Source organism: Podarcis erhardii (genome assembly GCF_964252035.2).
Source record: "Podarcis erhardii genome assembly, chromosome: 3".
In the NCBI taxonomy this organism is placed as follows: domain Eukaryota; kingdom Metazoa; phylum Chordata; class Lepidosauria; order Squamata; family Lacertidae; genus Podarcis; species Podarcis erhardii.
The window spans coordinates 16,194,614-16,216,255 of NC_138507.1; the positions used below are offsets into that span (position 1 = coordinate 16,194,614).

The following is a 21,642-nucleotide window of genomic DNA, read 5'->3' on the forward strand; positions in this document are numbered from 1 at the left end:
GAGGACACTCAAAAGACAAACTGGAACATACTGAGCAAGGGTCCTTGAAACTAAGACAGGAGATGAGACTGCCTAATGAGGGGACTGATAACTTCTATCCAGAAGAAAAGGCATTAATAAATCAGTTTGGATTGTTGCCTTTCCTTGCCCAATCTGAGATCTTGGGAAGATTGGAGACCCTTAGAAATAAGCTAACAGAGATGAATGTTCAGGAAAAAGTAAGAGAGAAAGATCCGGCAACGGACCAATTAAAGAAAGAGAACCTCCCTGAAAAAGCCAAGACAGACCCCATGAAAGATTACTCCTATAATACCTCTGTAACTGCAGAGATAAACCTGTTAACAATAGATCTAACACAGAGCGCAAGGGACAACAACAAACTACCATCTAAGAAGGAAACCATCCCTATGGCAACCATGAAAGACTACCCTTACAATATCTCTGCAGCTGCAGAGATAAATCTGATAGCAACAGATCTAACACAGTGCGTAAGGGACAGCAACAAACTACCATCTAAGAAGGAAACCATCCCTATGACAACTACAACGCGCTCTTGGACTAGCATGAGATACCTGGATGAGGATGAACTTGGTATCAGACAAATAGAACACCCTAAGGTAGATTCGCCAAAAAAAGGAGTACTGATCACTAATGTTAGCACGTTGCACCCTTCAATCGATTTCATTGAGTATCTGGGCGATAATACATCTATGGACATTGCCAAAATGAACGAAATTCAACCAATAAATAAAAAGATAGGCCCTAAAAACCTTTTAAAGGCAAATTGACTAAGATCAACTTTTGGCAAGACAACGTGCAACCTTGCCCTGCTAACTTGGAATATTGCAGGTTGGCAAAAGAGGACTTCCGACCAATCCTTTGCTAAATATATTCAGAGACATGACATTGTGTTTCTCCAGGAGACCTGGAGCACAAGTGAAGTGGAGTTAAATGGCTTTTCTGCGTTCTCCCTCCCAGGTCTTTTAAGTACTAGAGGGGGGCGAGTTAAAGGTGGGTTAGTTACTTTAATCTCAACAAGGCTAAGGGCCATATTTAAAAAACTAGACCCACTAGACCATCTGGCCACAGCTGTGCAAGTACAGTGGAGAACCCACAGCTTGCTGCTGATTAACGTATACCTACCCCCACAAAGAGAGAAAAGATTGATAAGAAATACCTGGGCTCAGTTAGAACAGTATCTTGACAAACTATCAAATCAATTTCCTGATGCCTCTGTAGTGGTGGCAGGCGACCTAAATGCCAGAACTGGACAATCTGATGAGGCCTTGTATGCCCATTTCCATGAAACAGCCCCCATTATAGAGGAAGCCCACTCAATACCAGCCAGAACCTCAAAGGATAAAGGCTGCAATTATGCCGGCTTATGCCTATTACACTTGGTCAACAAGTTGGACTTGGTTATACTGAATGGCCGTACTGAGGGGGAGAAGGTTGGAGAATTTACATTTATATCTAATAATGGCGCCTCCACAATTGATTATATAATCGTGTCGTATGATCTTCAAAACAAAGTTTTGGAATGCAAAGTGGAGGAGCGCTTAGACAGTGACCATCTGCCATTAAGTGCACTCGTAGTTGCGGGAAAGGATTTATCCTGCGCTGAGAAAATCGAACATTCGAGCCCTACAGCTTTGGAGCTCAGATATTCTCGTATCAGATGGACAGATGAACTGCATAAGGAAATTTCAAGTAGGCTGTGTTCAAAGGAATTCCTCATTAAGAGAGATAACCTTATAACTTCCTCAAGCCATGAATTAAAAATAAATTTATTTCAGGAGTTAATTTCACTCCTTCAAGATTCCCTGAAGGAAAAAAGGAACAGCTCAAGTAGGCAATCCTCAGTATATAAAAACTCCAAACCCTGGTTTGATCAAGAATGTCAGGACATGAAGCTAAACTTACTGAAAAAATACAAGAATTATAGATCTGCCAACTTACCCCAACTCCCCACGGTCTGGTTTGAAGATAAACGAAATTATAAAATCCTGATCAAAAACAAAAAACTCCAGGCACAGAAAAGAGAATGGAAATGCCTAATAGATGCATCCAGAGAGAGAGACTCGGCCACCTTCTGGAGAATGGTAGCAAATGGAGTGCGATCTACCTCCTCAGAAGTGGAGTATACTATACCTGCAGGGACTTGGGAGGCATTTTTCCAATCTTCATATTCAGCTCTGCCTTTGACACAGCCACTAACACAGTGTGAGGCAGGTGACGAGTGGCCTCCGGTGTCGGTTGCGGAGGTCAGGAGGCTTATTCAGGCACTCAAACACAGAAAAGCCCCGGGAGCAGATAATATCTCTCCTGAGCTTCTTAAAGCCAATATTGACTGGTGGGCCCCAGTCCTTGCCAGCCTATTCACCAGCATAGATCAAACAGCAATAATACCAGAGGACTGGGGATTGGCAATCATCGTTCCCATATTCAAGAAAGGCTGTAAACTTGATCCAGCCAATTACAGACCAATCAGTCTCTTAAGCATCATCAGCAAACTCTATGCAACTCACTTACGTGAAAAGTTTGCGGACTGGCTGGAACGGGAGCACATCCTTAAGGAAGCCCAGGCTGGTTTCAGGGCACATAGATCAACTCTAGACCAAGGACTGGTATTGCAACATCTAGTGGAGAAATACACCTCAAAGAAAGGAGGCTCCCTCTATGTAGCCTTTATAGACTTCAAATCAGCTTTCGATTTGATACCCCGGCACAGACTTTGGGAAAAATTAAATGCCACAAACATCGACAGACGTCTTTTGCTTCTTATCCGTAGATTACATGAAAATACTCGGATCCGTGTTAGATGCGACCGTTATGGGAACCTATCAAAGGAAATCCAAAGTTTCCATGGTGTCAAGCAAGGCTGTGTTCTTGCCCCTATTCTATTTAATTTCTATATAAACTCCTTAGTCGGAAAGATGGAGGAAGCAAGTACTCACCCCCCAAACTTAAATAATATACCAATTCCAGTCCTTTTGTACGCAGATGATGCGGCACTTATTTCCTTCTCTTGTGTGGGCCTAAGAAAACTTTTACGAGCTCTTACAGAGTATTGCGAAGCTGAAGACCTAATAATAAATTACACTAAATCAAAAATTATGGTGTTCTCCAAGAGAAAACTCCGACATAAATGGAAAATTAATAACCAACCTATTGAGCAAGTAACATCTTTTAGATACCTTGGAATAATCTTTGACGAGAAGGGATCTTGGTGCCATCAGATTAAGAATTCCATTGCAAATGCGCAAAGATCTTCTAGAGCTATCATAAGATTCTTCTACAGAAAAGGAGGTCAATATGTTCCTGCTGCCTCCCAGGTCTTTGTCGCAAAAATACTCCCACAACTGATGTATGGCACCCAGATATTTAATTGTCAAAAACTTAAGTCCCTGGAATCTGTACAAACTAAATTTTACCGCTCCCTACTAGGGTTACCTACCTGCGTTTCCAACGCAGCCATTAGGCTGGAGGTAGGTCAACTCTCTATTAATGCCAGGATATGGATCTTGAAGATTCACCTCTGGCTAAAACTCATATTTTTCCCAGTGGGAGTGGCTCCATTGACTCTATTAGACCCGTTCCAGTCTAAATGGAGATTGTCACTTTATGAAAAATTGAAGGGCCTGGGGCTTTCCTCACAAGAACTTATAGCCTCAGGTTTTGAAAAGGCTAAAAGGATGGTGAGCCAGCGAATAGGAGATGTAGAGCTTCAGGATCATATGAGCAAGATAGATAAATATCCAGCTATCCAAGATTATGGAAAAGGGTTTAATCTAACACCATATTTGCTGGATCTACAAATCGCAAAATACAGGCGGGCGTTTACCCTTACCAGATTTGATGTACTGCCATCTGCCTTACTAAAGGGCAGATACGAGGGCAAACCCTATGTTGAACGAGTTTGCCCATGTGGTCTGAAAGAGGTGGAAACGGCTTCACATGTGTTGCTACACTGCGACCTTTACGGGGATATTAGGTCACTGTTTATCTCCCCCATCGTTCAGAAATTTCCAGGTCGATCTGAACTTCAGCGGCTGAAAATTCTACTAGGAGATAAAAACCCAGAAGTAACACTGAAAGTGGCCAAATTTTCTGCGGCTGCGATCAAGCGGAGGGCATTAGCTGTAAAAAAGTAAAAGACTTGACCCCTGGACAAGCCCCCTTATCTTTTAAGCCTATACATATATTGCAGTGCATAAATGTGTATATATGTGTGTGTGTGTGTGTGTGTGCATATGTGTTGCTTTTTATGTATAATTTTACAATTTTTTTTAAATTGACACCATTATTCCCTTTGTAAACTATTGTTGTTTTATGTTTCTCTGGTCTATGACCGTAATAAACTCAATTCAATTCAATTATTGGATGCCTTAGATGAAAGTAAAACTAATGCAGCTGCCTGAACTGTTTTCCTTTCTCCTTCTTTCACTTGCTCTCTTTCTCCCTTCCTCTCCACTTTCAATGCTACATTTATTAACCTTTAGCGACAATTTGCTTGTTTCACATGTACGTTAGAACATTTTCTCTTCCCTTGCTAATTGCGTAACTCTTTGTGGGCATTTTACAATTCTCTGACTTTGTGTCAGTGTTCTGTAGAAAGTACTTAAACTTTTCAGGGTTTTAAAATTTGGCTTTAAAAGAGATGTTTGGTGCAGCCTTTCCCTTTATAATTCAATGGGAGCCTGGGGAAGGACAGCCCCACATTTTTCGAGTCCATGTTTGCCTTGCAGTACATCCTAGGTGACTGCTGTTTCTGAAAAGCGTGTTCTCATTCATAGAGAGCATGTGTTGCGGTGGGGTCTGATAGGCCACCCCTCTGTTGCTGGGCAGGTTAGTTTGGATGACCATCTGCAGTGATTGGGCGGTTGGGTTGCTGGCCAAATTTTGGTGTTGCCATTTAGGGGGTTAGACCAAAGGTTATAAAATTAAGTCATGCAGCACTGACTGGGCTCTTTTGCTGCATGCATCGGATCACCCTCCCTAATTTAGGGCTCTTGGTTGACCTTGTTATGCCTGTCATGGAGTCGCCTGCTTTTGGGGCAGGGGCCTGGTAGGAATTTTGTCCAATTGGCTGATTGACACGAAACAAATGTGGCCCTAGCCTATTGTTCAGTGTATGGATCTCACCTCTGTCCCAACTTGCTAATTTCCTCTTGCTTTTTTGATATGTGGATGGCCTCGATTTTCTGAAGGTTACACTAGTCTCCCTCACACTGCAAACTATAGGCTCTTAAGACATTCTTGCTGTTTGGATTTTGGGCAGTCTATAAGGGCATATTTCCTGTCCCATTACAGCTCAACACTTGTCTCTAATTGCAAATCTCATTATTACAGTGGAGATTAAGGTTATGTGATGATCACATGCCTGCACTCTCCAAATTTCTTTCTGGTGTTTGGCATATCAGAAATTCCATTTTTTTTTTAAAAAAAATGTTTTGTTTAGCTTAGCTTAGAATATGAACCTGGATGTATGTTAGAAACAGCTGTATTACTAGAGGAATCGCTCTCCAATGCATGGCCCATATTGATGGCACACTCACTGTCAAGGGCTGCTGGCCTGATTCTGATTGGAAAAACAATAAAACAGTTGTACCGATTCAAGGACAAATGCAGCAACCTGAACCAGCACACTTCCCATTGCTGCAGTCTGTTACATCAGTGCAAATGTTTAGTAATTAGTAGCCTTGTTTGCAGCTCTGAAGCCACCATGTAATCTGTGCATATTAATGGAGTGTTTGGACACTGTTAATTATGAATGATGTATTACTTTTGCTGGTCTAGTGCACCAATAAAATGTCAAGCTTGTCTGTTGCCGCACATTGTGGTGCTGAGTACTTAATGCTGATAAGAAGACCCTACTGCTGTAGCCTACTTGTATGGTATATTCAAGCATTTAGCAGAATTAATAAAATGAAGCTTCTCTGTGTTAGGCATTGAGGGGGGCTGTAACCATAAAAAAAAAAAAAATCACATGCATAGGAATTTGGATTTACACAGTTCACAGAGCAAGCTGTTATGCTCAAATACTGTAAACAGCTGTAATGAAAGGGTTTCCAGAATGAAATGTGGAAACAGATATTTCTCCCTGTGCATTTCCATGTTTATTCCACCGGCAACTGTTCTGAGTTTATTATTGTGCTGCATAAAATACACATGGAATATAATGCTTAGCCTAGCTGAAGGGTAAAGCCAATGTCCCTGTTTTGATCACTAGTTGTCATCGTTCTTGTCACCTGCCAAGTGTTAAGTGTCAACTTCAGATTTCAATTTTTGGGAACAGTTTTAACAGGCTTTGCTGTTAAGTAGTGTAGATGTAATAATGAAACCAAATAATGCAGTTTTGTTCCTATAACTAGAGGAAATAACTATGGTTAAAAAGGAAAGGTCGATATTTCTCATTTTTTGGGTGCTTCTCAGTGTGATTTTTACAGCAGTTAGAAAGTTTAGCTGTGTAAATCTGGTTTGTGCCAAGCACACAGAATTTACTGACGATGTGAATTCCCTAGTGGGAGTTGCCCATTGGCAGTCAATTGAATCTTAACATTTGTTGATCTACAAAGAAAATTGAAGAATTTAAATGTGGTTTCAGTCTGGCAGGCTTGGGAGAGCCTGGGAATATTCTATAATGCTAGGCGGTAAGTTTCGGTGGTAGCCATGTTGTAAAAATTGAAAGTTGTTGGGTATTTTTTTAAGGTTGAGAATAGTGAAAAATCATCCATAATTATGACTGCTGGCACACACTTGTAGAATAAGAGAGGGAGAGGAAGTATCCACTGGAAATATAGTTAATGATAATGGAATTGAAGATGAGAGAGGCTGTGGCTGGAAAGCATATTTGCTTTTGTAGGTATGTTCTAGGTCACCAGAGTCAGACCCAATCTGGCACCATGGCAAGCACAAAACATTCTTCCTTGTATACCCTTGGACTGGCTCCACATTGGTTTGCTGATAGCACATGCATTGTGTGAAATCTTAATTACCAATTTCACCTCTTGCATGCATGTTCTGATGGGAGATAGGGAAGCACCAATGTGATTAGGGCAAATCACACGTATCTAACAGTCTGAACTTTACCAAGGTAATGTGGAGCTATGTTCTGGCAGCGGAGGGGGAAAGCATTTTACAGGTGTCAGCCACAATAACATATGAACTGGGCACAGGAAAGTTAGGGAAGCAGAGAAGAATATCGGGATTTGCACATGTAAAAGCCAGCCAGTACAAGGAAGGTCCACATAAATGAGCAAAATAATGAAAGAGAAATTTGATTATTATGTCATAGCTTAAATGTTTCAGTAAGTACTGTCTGCTAATTTGTGGACATAAAAAAGACAGCCTCATTCTTGCATTGTTCCTGAGTTCTGTTTTAACTTCAATGTCTTGAGTTAAAGGTTGCCTTTATAGCTATCATTTATTTGTTTTCTATGCTGTATCAGTGTCTTCTGCCTTAGCCCTATAGATTTAGAAGATCATCTTTTAACATTTTGTATGATCCTATTGAAGATCTGATAGGATTAACTTGATTTTTAAAATTATTCTTGCAGATGTCATTCATACTGTGGGCCCTATAGCAAGAGGACATATTAGTGATAGCCATAAGGAAGACTTGGCAAATTGCTATAAGTCCTCCCTGAAATTGGCCAAAGAGAACCTCATCAGATCCATTGTAAGTACTTTGCAATATTTATCATTTGTTGTTTGTCTTCGGGAATGATGCATTGAAAGCCTTCCACAAATCTTGAAAACAGTCAATATTTGCTATAAGTGACATTGTAGGAATTAATGGAAGAATATTGCATGTAAAATAAATAAGAGCATTTGAAAGGCCATGACATTCAACACACTGCCCTGCTAAAAATCCAGACCTAAACATATATGCTGCTGAAATTTTGGGTTCATTAACTCTTTATTTAAAAATCCTACTCAAGCATGTTCGTTTCTATTCATGTGCCAAGCATCGCTACCTGCTCTTGTGATTTCTAGCTAGTTTCGTTTGGTACTATCCCTGTTTTTGTGTATGTCGCTACATTATCCCATTGTTGTTGTTTTTATTAACTACCACAAGCTATCGTAATGGACATTAACATAATATGTCTTTTAAGATTATTTCTTTCTTTAAATATAAAATTTTATTTAAAACAAAGATAAAATAACTACACAGTCAGAGAATCAACTCCGACCACTGGATTTCATTATTAATGACAATTGTTTTCTTCAGACTCAAAGCCAGTGTTTTATATAAAACCATTCCTCTTACTACACTGTCTAAGGCTACAATTCTGTATACTTGAGAGGGAGTAAATCCTACTAATTCAATAGGGCTTACATCTGAGCAAACATATATTGGATTGCACTGTTTGTTCACACATGATTCCAGATAAGAGGATTATATGTAATTATTCTACTCAACAAACTTTTTCTGTATGTATATTTTTATGTTGAGGGCACTAGCTGTAATATTATTTTTTATGTGGATGCTGACAGCAGTCCATCACCAGCTTTTGATGAAGGTTTTTGACAAGCAGGTTATTCTTGGATAGTGACACAATGTTCACCTGTTGCACAGATTCTGCATTTGGTAACCTACAATGATGCACACATTTTCAGTATATTTTTCTTGTAAACATCCATGTGACCCAGCACTTTCTCAGTGTTAATGAGCAGACTTGGTTTCTGCAAAAACACCAATCAGAAAAGCCCACACCATTCTCTATCATCTCCATGTTGCAGTGGATATCCAAGCTTTTCTACACTGACTTCTTCAGTTTCCAGAGTGGTTTAACAATCAATGCCTCTTCACGGGTCACTCTGAGAATTGTAGCTCTGTGAGGGGCACTAGAGGCTTCCTAACAACTCCCAGAATTCTTAACAAACTACAGCTCCCAGAATTCTTCAGGGGAAGCCATGAATGCTTAAAGTGATATGGTAGTGCTTTACATGCATGGTCTGAATGTGGCCTAGCTCAGTCCCCTGCTTGATTCAGAAAATCCAGAGCTATCTACTGCAATTATTAAGTTTGCAGATGACACCACCATAATGGGTTTAATAACAGGTGGAGACAAATCAGCGTATAGAGGGGATGTCCAAAAACTATCTACATGGTGCCTAGGGAACAACTTGCACCTTAATATTAGCAGAACAAAGGAGATGGTGGTGGACTTTTGGAGGAAGAGAGGAGAACTAGCCCCACTGTACATCGGGGAGGGCTGTGTGGAGAGAGTCTCTTCCTTTAAATTCCTAGGAGTTTATCTCAGTGAAGACCTTACTTGGAAAATAAATACAACCCAGGTGGTTAATAAAGCCCAACAGAGACTCCATCTCCCCCAAGTATTGTGGAAGAACAATGTCAATCAACATCTGATGATCTCCTTCTACCGGTCAACAATAGAAAGTGTCCTTTCATACTGCATCACGGTGTGGCACTCTGGTTTGACATCATCTGGTAGGAAGTGCCTACAGAGAGTGGTGAATACAGCGCAAGATATTATGGGCTGTCCCGTGAATCCGCTGGATGATTCACACCCTGGCCGGCACTTTCTTGATCTCCTGCCCTCAGGCAGAAGATATAGAAGCATGATTAGTTGCACCAACAGGGTAAAGAACAGCTTCTATCCATGGGCTGTTAGGCTGCTGAATGAAAAGATAACAACAGGGCAACTGACTTTCGGGTTTGGTGGGCGTGCGTCAGTAAACGAGGGGAATTAAGACTAAGAGAGCTGCGTGGGGGGTGCTCATGTAATCTCACTGTATACAAGTTGTACAAGTGACAATAAAGTATTTCAGTATTTTAAGTTTAGCATCCATGACAGTTGGTGGTTCAGCCTCTCCAGTGGAGGAGAACCCATCACACCCCCACACTCCCAGTGCAGTTGGTTAACCCTACAGTTAAGAAGATTCTTCTAATGTTCAGCTGAAATCTACTCTCTCATTAGATCTATTCCCACCCTTTAGAACAGTAGGGTTTTGCCCTCTTCCATGTGACAGCCCCCAAGAGTGCTATTATACTCAGTCTTTTCCAGGTCAAATATGACCTGTCCCTTCAACCTTTCTCATAGCATTTGTTTTACATATCCCTGACCATCTTTGTAACAATTTGTGTACATCATCATCCTTCTTAAAAGTGCAGCACCCACAACTGGAGAGGGTACTCCCTTTAGCTTCCCTGCTGTCCACTACATAGAAAAGTCATAGCTTAGCTGTACAGCTTAAACTTTGTATGCAAAAGATTCCATGTTCAATTCCCAGCACCTCCGGGTAGGGCAGGGAGAGATTCGTTGCCTGTGGACAACAGCATAGACAGTATTGGCAAGATACTGCTTTGACTCAGTATAAAGGCAGTTTCCCATGTTCCACTAATAGTGAGGAAAAATGGGTAATAGATACAGGTGCATACATACCTTGACATGTGTACAGAACATGCTAAAGGACCAGGGATCAGGTCAATGGCAACCTTGCCGCTAGGCTGAGTAAGGCAGCTGATTTGGGGGAGTCATGAAAAGCCATCAAATAGTTATTTAAACGTACTATTATTGTAATTTTACTGCCAGGATGTGGGAGAGGCTCTTTTTTATTATTATCTTAGGTGCTAAAATATGTTGGCTGGCCTTGGTTTTCTATAAGTTGGCACTATTTGCCCTAAGGTAGCAAAAGGTCCGTATAGTAAAAGCTATGGTTTTCCCAGTAGTGATGTATGGAAGTGAAAGCTGGACCATAAAGAAGGCTGATCACCGAAGAATTGATGCTTTTGAATTATGGTGCTGGAGGAGACTCTTGAGAGTCCCATGGACTGCAAGAAGATCAAACCTATCCATTCTTAAGAAAATCAGCCCTGATCAGCTCACTGGAAGGACAGATCCTGAAGCTGAGGCTCCAATACTTTGGCCACCTCATGAGAAGAGAAGACTCCCTGGAGAAGACACTGATGCCGGGAAAGATGGAGGGCACAAGGAGAAGGGGACGACAGAGGACGAGATGGTTGGATAGTGTGTGCAAAAATCTATCATTTGCCTGACAATAAATGTTGGAAATGTAAAGAGACTGAAGGTACATTCTTTCACCTTTGGTGGACGTGCCCAAGGATTAAGGCTTTCTGGGAAATGATTTATAATGAAATGAAAAAGGTATTTAAGTATACCTTCTTGAAGAAACCAGAGGCCTTTCTCCTGGGCATGGTCGGCCAATTGGTGCCAAAGAAGGATAGAACTTTCTTTTTGTATGCGACAACAGCAGCAAGAATACTCATCGCAAAATATTGGAAGACACAAGATCTACCCACTTTGGAAGAATGGCAGATGAAGATGATTGATTACATGGGATTGGCAGAAATGACCGGCAGAATCCGAGACCAGGGAAAAGAGTCGGTGGAAGAAGACTGGAAGAAGTTTAAAGACTATTTGCAGAAACACTGTAAAATTAAGGAATGCTAGAGTGATGTTGGATAGCAACTAAGTGGTTTTCAGCTGTAATGCTTAAGAGATAGAAAATAAGGATTTGAAATAAGTAAAAGACTTAATGGTGAGGATTTGCTGAACAAACAATTTGCATTGGAATATAAGAAAGGGTGGTATGAGGAGGTCTGTAAAGTAAGGTAAAAGAAAATATGTAAATGGAATTTATACGTGTTCTTTTTGTTTTTCCTTATTTTTAAATTGTTTTTAATTTTTGTATTTTTGTATTTCTGTTTTTTCTTCTTTTTTCTGTTACAATGTATTAATCTTGAAAACTTTAATAAATATTTTAAAAATCAAAAAAGAAGAAAAAAGAAGAAGAGATGGTTGGATAGTGTGCTCGAAGCTTCCAGCATGAGTTTGACCAAACTGCGGGAGGCAGTGGAAGACAGGAGTGCTTGGCGTGCTCTGGTCCATGGGGTCACAAAGAGTCAGACATGACTAAACGACTAAACAACAACAACAACAAAAGCAAAATACCATTGGTTCACCCTCAGGTCTTCTCCCCTTCTGCCCATTAGATGTCCAGAAGATAAACCAGAAGGGGAAATTAGAGAGCTCTGATTTAAAACACTTCTTTTATATTTGCTGTAACTGTGCTTATATTGCCCTAAGTTTTTGTGAGATTTTACTTTTTACTTTGTAAACTGAGAGATAGCTTTGGAAAGAACAGTAGTTTATGAATCTTTAAATGATAAATTGCGTAGTTGGCCATCCGTCTGAATCCATTCACTGAAGAAGCAATACCAGCTGGCAAAACAAATTCATCTGATATTTGCAAGCAACCTCCAAGGACTATGTGGAAATCTGCCATGTAACTGAGGCAATAACTTTGGTGGAGAAGACAACATTATGAATATGTTCACTGCTATTATGGATATGTTCACTGGCCTATTGCATTTAGCATGGTTTTAGAATTCATTGAGTGAGTGAGATATTATCTGCTCTCTCTCTCTCTCTCTTTCTTTGTCGGAAGCCTACATTTCTGCTGTACTTGACGAAGTTCATATGGTCCCCTGAACCAGTGCTAATATAGAGAAACTTCTTAGTACATCAAGGCTTTCTTTCCTGTTTTCCTCCTTTCAGCCCCTGCATGTGGTTGACAGGTGCTCAAGCCGATGCGTCAACTGAAGCCTGAGGTATTGTTAAACTGAAAATTTGAGAAGTACACAGACAACAAGGGCTGAACATGAAGCAAAAGGGATTATCTAAAATTCACAATGAAAACAGAATATAAAGTTAGCATTGTCTCTCTTTTATCCACAAGGCAGGCATTTGTCAAGACTGTTATGAAAATAGAAAAGTTTTATACACAGAAAATAACTGAGCTGTGAAAAACTGTCAGTCTTTTGTACAATATATGGTGTTAAAAAAATATCTAAGCCTGGTCTTCACCATATTGGATACAGTGATTTGTAACTCAGCATCTTGGGTTCCTCTGGACCATAAGGAGAGAAACTTAAGCACATGCCTAACTCAGTTGTTAGAGCATGAGACTTTTATTCTCAGGGTTGTGGGTTTGATCCCCACATTGGGTAAAAGACTAGGGACCTTGTGGTCTCTTCCAACTCTATGATTCTATGAGAACAAGTGTCCCCTTCCTGAAAAATGTATTTCCCCCAATGCATGCAAATCAGATGCATTCAAGTCAAATGCAAGTTACACATGCAAGTTAAAATATGTTCTTTTATAAACCACTCTACCTCTTACACGCCGTTGTATCTAAAATTTCCATTGTGCTGGCCGGGTTGGATGGGTGTTGTAGGGCACAAGGTTTCCCAAGGATGCCTTGTATGGCTAAAGACTTTACCCACGTCTCACATTACATATAAATAGATCTTGACATTAAGCAGAGAGCAGGAAAAACAGGATAGTTATGTTCTTCCTTCACCATCATCAACAAAGAAGGAATGATAGCTACAGCCACTTAATAGCTGCTGACAGCGTAACTGATAGGGTTTTAAGTGGGTTCCTTTTTTGTTTGTGTAAAGAGCACATTAAGATAATTTCTAATGTGTTCTGTGTTCCTGCAGATAGTTTCTACCTTAATGTTCATGGGAACACTAGCTTGAAAATTTAATATTTGTACTGAACATTGTATGATCTCTCTGTGATGCTTTGCAATTATTAAGCCAGCTGGAAATGAGGTGGAGTATGGTGACAGGGCCCTTCACTATATTCGTTTGCCACCTCAATTGTTCGCCACTCAATGAGTCTGCGTTTTTACATTTTAATTCCCTTGTAGTCTCGAATTACATTATGGAACTGTCAAGTAAATTATATTTTCTTATACAGTTCCACAGCTGAGAACGTTGCCATAGTAATGAGTTTCTGATCTAAAAAGCCTACAAGTCGGCTTTATTCTGTCACCTGGCTTTTTTTGATGGAAACTTCCATCCGTCCTTCATGAGATTCACTTTGAAGGGAGCTGCCTCAGCTTCATATTCACCAGCTCTTGGGAGTATTTGCATGGAGACATGTTAGATCTTTATCCATATTCTCATTGATCTTGCATTCTAAAATATTTATCTTGCAGCCTGATCCCCAGCACATTTATTTGGAAGTCCCAGTGAGCCCCATAGGACCTACTTGCTATTAGGTTGATTCAGAATTGCAGTCCTAATTTCTCAGTCTTCCCCTTAAATATTTGTTGGCTGGGGGGACCCCATTTCAGCTATCAGCAAGATGTGAGGTTTTAGCAGTGATGACACTTGTAATTAACGCCGCTGCAATATGTTTATATCTGATGACACTGTAGCAGCTGGTAGATTAATATCCAGGTTTGGTTGGGGTTTTTGGGGTGGGTGTGAATTGTGATGATGAAAATAAATCTCTGGCAGTGGAGTTGAGGTTCCTGACAGTGAGTTTTCTTTGATGTCTTGAGATGGAATATTTATGAGGGTTCTAACAAGATAGACAGTAACAACATGTCTTTCCTATTATGTTTCTACAGAGGACTTTTATACCATAATTCCCAGTTATGCACTCTTACATTCTCTAGATATGAAAACAGAATTATGAAGCCCCATTGTTTGTGATGCAAGTTGGTTGGTATCCATTCCTCCATTATGGTTGAGGAGGAGGTGGGGAGTCTTTTGGGACTTTACATTTAGTTCATTGGTAGCAACGTACGCCACCTCTTTGCTGGCATAACATTATGCCATCACTAAGAGTGAGATGGAGATCTGAGGGTCACAACCCTAATAATCCAACTTTTGGCTCTTGGTTCATGTAGTTGCACCAGTTTCATGGTTCCACTAGGATAAATGTGATGCTACAATGACATAGATCCATGACACTGGCAGACATGGAATCTACTAGCTAATATAACTTGAGCATGGGATTTTGCATTAGTAATAGTGCAACAAATTGGACTATAAAACCATGATCTGCATTACAAAAAGATGTTCATGCTGCTACATAAGAAGCAAGGTCTTTGAGTCAGTCATTAGTGTTACTATATTCTAATGCCTTATGTTGCCATAGACTCCCATTGTAGCCAAGAGAGCTCTCAAATCTGTCAAACAAGCCAGTGAATGTTCAGCTGATGCTGAACAAATGTCTGCTACTTACATGGGATCATACTCCTTCCTTCAAAATAACCTCTTTTAGTCACATGTCAGTCTGAGCATTCCATATGTCCACTCTCTGTCTAGGTCTTCAAAGCACATTGCATGAGACATAAGCAACCCCCCAAGCCTTGCCTTGGTGTAATAATAATAATAATAATAATAATAATAATAATAATAATAATAATAATTTATACCCTGCCCTCCCCAGCCAAGACCAGGCTCAGGGCGGCAAACAACCAATAATAAAAACAAGTTGATTAAAATTCAATTTAAAAGATTAAGATACAACATTAAAGCATTAGGATGCAGCCTCTTCACAGGAGGAGAAAGGAAAAAGAAAGAGGGGGAGGGAATCAAACTGATTGTAAGCCAAGGGCCAGGTGGAACATCTTTGTCTTACAGGCCCTGCGGAAAGAAATCAGATCCCGCAGGGCCCTGGTCTCATGAGACAGAGCATTCCACCAGGCCGGAGCCAATGTAGAGAAGGCCCTGGCTCTGTTTGAGGCTAATCTAACTTCCTTAGGGCCTGGGACCTCTAGGGTGTTGCTATATATGGACCTTAAGGTCCTCCGTGGGGCATACCAAGAGAGGCGGTCCCGTAGGTACGAGGGTCCTAGGCCGTGAACCATATATTAAGCCAGTGGTTTTCAGCCAGTGTGCCATGGCACCCTGGGGTGCCTTGAATGATGGTCTGGGGTGCCAAGGGCAACACTGGCCTCTGTCCCTCTTTCCTTCCCTCCCTCCTCTGATGCCCTCTTGCATCTCTGCCTCCCAAAGACTTGCCAAGCTGTTTATTGCAGCAGCCCTGGCTATTAGCTTTGCAGGCAAATGGTGCCTCTGAGAGGCACCTCTTTTGTGTGTGTTGGGGGGCAGCTCAGAGACCAGGGACAGTAGCAGCAGCTGCCCGGAGGACTCCCCAGGAGCAGGAGAGGAAAGGAGGCTGAGGGAACACTCCACAAGGGAGCGTGTTCGAAAAGGATGAGAGGCTGCCAGCTCTGCAGGCAAGGGGTGACATAACTGGGCTTCTGAGCCCCACAGGGGAGCCACAGAAAGAATGTAGTTGGTTAAGGGAGCCATGGACTCAAAAAGGTTGAAAACCTCTGTATTAAGCTATGACTTTCCTAACTCTATTGGACCAAAAGTGAGTGTTTTGAACTTCATTAAAATACCTTTTTGAAATTACTTCACTCTCCCCACAGGACATCTAGTGCACTTTTGTATTTTGCAAGTTGCAAACTGTAAACAAAAGTGGTTTTTATTTAAATACCCCAAAGAGAAATAGTTTAGAAAGGCACCCAGAAGTAAAGCTTTGTCTTAACATATGACTGGAGCCTCCAGGAAAGGTGAAACTGGGCAGGAGTTATATTACTAGTATAACAGGGAGAGAGAAACTTGCAGATCATATTGTGTGCATGTAAGTGCAGCAAGACTGGAATGTACTTTTATTGCTTATTTATTTCAATTTGAAACCCACTGAGTACTATAAGTATATATTCCCTTTAAAATACTTTGACACACTGACAAAAAATAGGTACTGTGCTTTCTTAGTTACCTACTTCTTTTTTTAAAAAAATCCCCTGCCACTATATATTAGGATGACATATCTTTTTAAATAATGCTTTCATGAACCGTAAGAAAAGAATATTGTCTTTCACACCCAAGGAGAAGAGATCTCAGAGCATCCACTGCATGGCAAGTTGACTTTAGAGAAGAGAACATCTGAACATTAGTTGCATCTTTGTGAGCATCTCTTTCTTTAAACTTCAACAGGCCAAGAAAGAAAGAATAGGGATGGTGCAACTAGGACAGGTGGATAGGTTTGTTTATTAAAAAAGGAAGAAGGGAAAGGGGAAAGAGGGATAAAGAGCTGTACCTCAGTGGTAGAGCATTTGCTTTGCAGACCAAAGGTTAAATCTCTGGCTTCTCCAGATGTTACAGGTGGTGCAAGGAGAAGATTCTTGTCTCAAACCTGGAGAGCTGCTTCAACTAAATGCTTCAACTCAACTAGATGGACCAATTGTCTGATTTCTGCTTAAGAAGCTGTCTTAGGTTGTGTGTGATGGCCTGGGAATCTGATTCAGAGGCTGAACCTGAAGAATCCCAGCCTGCACAGGAGTCCCTGCCTCCAGGGCTGGCTGAGCCGGGGCAGGGGCTTGAATCTGAAGGGACCCCACCTGTGCTGGATCCTCAGGAGCAGACACCAGCTGAATCCAATCTGGCTCCGGAGGTAATCGAGGACCCATTGCCTGCAGGTGCTCCTCTCCCAGCCCTGTCAGGGGAAGGTGAGGTTGTCTCTGGGTCCAGTAACCCTCCAGCCTCTCCTGAGCTGCAGAGGCTCAGGGCAGAGAGGCGGAGGGAACTAAGTTCTCTCAGGAGGAGTGCTCGCCTTAAGGCCAGGGGAGGCGAGTCACCTGTGGGCTGGGACCGCCCCAGGCCTCAGAGGAGATAAAGGCCAGTCAGCCCAGTCCCAGGTTGCGGGAGCAACATTACTGGGAACCTGTTCTTGTCAGCACCCTGACCTGCTCTTCTGGAGTTCCTGACCACACCAGGCTCCTTGCCTTGGGCCCCGCTTCACCCGTGACGGACAGCCTCCAGACCCTTGAGCCAGGACTGGACTCAGACCACGCCGCGCGGTAACCCCCCGGGACCAGCACATTGTGACTTGGTTCCATGTGTCTGAATATCTGAAGGAACATGTGCAAAATGCACAGAGATGTTTGGGCTTCATCTGCAAGCAAGAACATAGCACTTGTGCTTCCTCTTTCCCATTTCTGAGCTGTTAGTGTAAACTTCCATCTCAGAGCACTTTTTTTTTTTTTTTGCATTTTCCATCCTTTCTATGAAGAAAAATGCTATGTATTTCATTTAACTGAAATGGGTTGCTTAGTGAAATGGAATTGTTTCTATAAACCATTAGATCCCACCCTTGCCAGCTGGATCTCAAATGCAGAAAGGTTTTCCTGCAATGTTATCAGTGACTGATGCATTTTTTGTTTTCAAAACAAAACTCAGGTCTGAGATTTGAAATCAGAGCTAGTGCAAATCAGCCTTCCCTGCAGACCCTCTGTAGTACAAGCTCCAGCATTTGGAGGGCACCTGTTTGGGGGAATAAAGTGTAAATTATAGGTGGTGGGTGGGAAGAAACCACTTTTCAAAGGAATGTAAGCTGGCTTCCAGAGTGTGCATCAAGAAGCAACATCGAGCCTATCTCAAATGAGTTTTACTTCAGTTTACCTCAGATGCTGAAACAAAAAGCAAGGAGCCTAAATTGGACAACTTAACTGTTCAAGAAATGCGGCCAGGAAATAGATGAGAATATGCTTTCTTCTCCCCTTTCACTGCAAGAATGGAAAGAAGAAAATGTGAAGGGAACTGCCCACTTTCTCTTCGTCACCAACTCCTCCTGCAACAGTGACAGAAGGAAAAGCTGCCCATAGGCAGACTAACATAGATATTACTACCAGAAGATATGTTGTCGTTTCATTTCTTAGGGTGAAAGTGGAGCCTTCCTTTCAGCTGTGGGGGTGCTAGAAAAAGTGGGGAAATGGTCACATGCAGAAAACAAAGGTGGTCTGTGTGTTTTGAAACAGAATTATTTATATTATTATATGTATTATTATTATTGCCAGCATGGCTGGAAGTGTAGTTAAAGTACGTGAAGAAGCTTCAAGTGGAAAAGACTGACCATTTTGCATACCTTGAAAATGGATCTGCTTTACATTTTTCCTAATCCTTCACTATAGTTTCTCTAGCTTTTGGAAGGTTACTCACTAAAGTTACAGGCCTAAATAAACTTTCAGCTCTTTCCCCATAAGCTAAATAACCCTTCCTGTTCTAAAATGAAGCATACCCTGTATTCTGTCACTTGTTGCTGTTCTGAAAAATAACAGGGTTCTTGGGGACTAATGGTTGCTTTCTCTTGCACAGTTTATTTCCCCAGCCGCTCATTTGAAACCCCTGAACTTTAAGGGGGCAAAAAAGAACCCACAGGAAGTTTGACTTACTAAGCATATTCTGAAAGGAGAATTATTGTTGGGTTTACTCAGAGATTATTATTTTTTATCATTGTGTGTTCTGGAAAGAGAGCACAAGCGGCCAAAAGAGTTATATGAGATGGAATGATTGCTGTCTTGGAAAGATGGATCCCTCTTTTTAGCAAATAACTCCACTCAAAAGGAAGAACAATATATTGGCAGGGGGAAGAATGTGCAGCTTGTATTCACAATATTTTGTGTTAAACTGTATTTCCTCTGGATTTAAATTTAAATCTAGTGCATATAGTGGAATGGCTCTAGAGGAGAGCGAGGGACCCTCTTGAAAGGTGTGGGATGGGACATGGAGGGTTGTACCAAGGTGGGGAAATTGGAACAATTCAGTGGTGCTGCCATGTGCAAGAAAATGCTTTCTGTTCACGCAACACACCCTTGAAGCTAAATGAGAACTCATAGCCCCGTTCTGCAGGGAACATAAGGCTAGAGGCAAACCAGGCAGTGTATATTGAAGAGCCCAGGTCATGCAGACAGAATACAGGACCTAGGACAGCTCCAAGAGCTTTTGCTAGGGCAGCTTCAGAAGACATTGCTAGACCCATCTGAAACCTTATGTAGGTTGACCAGACCTGTAGTGTAGTAGGCTCCACTTTCCTGAAGGAGATGGCTCACAGGTTAAAGCACTCTTGCCTTTTTCAGAGGCTTTGGTGTCTTTGAGTCTGGAGAGGCAAAGGTACTGTAGTGGAAAGTGGGAGATTTGTGTCTTCCCCTGGGAGGACCCTGAATGAGGTACTCCCCCTGGCAATTCTCCCCCATTGACGTAGCCCAAATCTCATCCGAGTCTGCTGCCATGCACCACAAAGTCCCCATGTTGTGGGCCATGACAATAAGAATGTGAAAACCCAAATGAAGTTTTACTATACTTTTATGCACCATATGTAATGTCATACAGTAAGTAGGAACACTTGGAAGGACAACTGAAAGACACAAAAAAGCCACTTCCACTCCCTGATATTACTTGGCCAATTCTAATAAAATTACTGGTGATTACTTGGACCATATTTTGCAGCCAAATCAAGTAAAAATTAATCAACTTTGACACAAGCTTTTCTTTGAAGAAGGGGGAAGAAACTCAAAAAACCCTAAGAACAATTCTCTGTGGCCCTCACAGTGTCTGATAATTCTTTCATGTTCTGTTATTAATCATTATGTTAAAAAACCGAAAAACTTTCTGGAGGGGAGAATGTGCTTAGAACTAACAAAGAAGAATTTAATCATATGGACCTCTTTCAAGGTCCCTGTGCTATTTTGTCTTGTTGCGATCTGAGAGTTAAAAAGCTTTTGCTTGTTGATTTTCCACACCCATACATTTCATTGTGGTTGGCTGTTTCCAAATGTCTTTGTTTTTCTATATTCATAGTTTGAGTTTCCCTCTCTGGCCTCTATAGAATTGCCTTATATATAGTAAGATATTACTGCATCCTATTTCATTTCTGCACATTTAAGTCCTAGTTTATCGTGTTGCGGGTGCACAATTGTTAAACTAGATCTGCTATCTAGAAAGTGGGCATGGGGATATCAAGGTGGCTGAGCTGAAGACCAAATAGACCCCCTTTCCAACCTGTGCTTTACTGAATAATCCTTCTATATGCTTTGCAAAATTGAATTCTGACTATGGGATATAGCAAGAAGGGGCTTATGTATTGATGAGTGGAACTGATCAGAATATCACAATGTGATTTTCTCTCAGTGCCACTTGGATTCTTCAGGTTGCATTAAAACAGCCTGGTTTAGGTCCCTCTAGGACTTATTTTAGACAGAACTCACAGGAACTCAGTTCTGGCACCTCTCAAATGGGTGCCATTGGCATTATAGAAGAACAAGGGAGGTGTTCATGGTGAGTTCTGGCACCTCTTTTTCTAGAAAAATAGCTCTGTGATAATACATGAAATTGTCCCCTTTAAGTGGACATTTTTTTCCAATCTTGTATCTGTGTTAGAATAAAAAAATGCACAATTTCATATATAATAAATGCAGTTATAACCATATTTTTTTTTACAAAATGACTTACATCTGTAAAAACAGTAAGAACCAATTTCATCTCTAAAGAGAATTTCAATTCTTAATATTTTTATTGTGAAAAAGGTATTTTATGGGAAACAATTCATAAATGGAATTAAGCAAATATAGTGCTGCTTCATTCAGTGTTGGACAGTTGGGAGGCTGGGAGGAAGAATGAGTTTTTCTTGTTGATAGGTCCTCTCTCTCCCTCAAAAATTTTCCTGTTCTGGCTTGCAGCTAATTAAGCAAGATTATGATTTTTTAAAAATTTATTTATGGGCATGACTTACCTTGAAAGTTAGGAAAATTGCTACATAATTTAAGTGCAAGCACACCCTCCCTTTTTTTAGCTCAACTGAAAATTAGGGGGGAAGATTGTCTTGTAATGTCATATTGGTGATCCACCCCTCACTTTTGAGTCAATTCCTCACATAACTGTTTATATTTGCATAATGCAAAGAAACCCACACAGTTCTATAATTGGAAATGCTTGCATGAATTAAAAAACAAAAACAAAACAGAAAATGCTGGGAAACATCATCTCCTGGACTATATATA

The 21,642-nt window shown here is 41.0% G+C and overlaps 1 protein-coding gene across 4 annotated transcripts in view; it reads left to right on the forward strand.

Moving 5' to 3' along the window:
* MACROD2 (mono-ADP ribosylhydrolase 2) overlaps positions 1-21,642 on the forward strand; it is a 997,401-nt gene that overhangs the window by 485,500 nt on the left and 490,259 nt on the right. For all 4 annotated transcript variants that reach the window (XM_081857242.1, XM_081857241.1, XM_081857240.1 and 1 more), the window contains exon 6: positions 7,560-7,681. In XM_081857242.1, the coding sequence (XP_081713368.1) occupies positions 7,560-7,681 (122 nt within the window). The remainder of the gene's footprint in view (positions 1-7,559; positions 7,682-21,642) is intronic.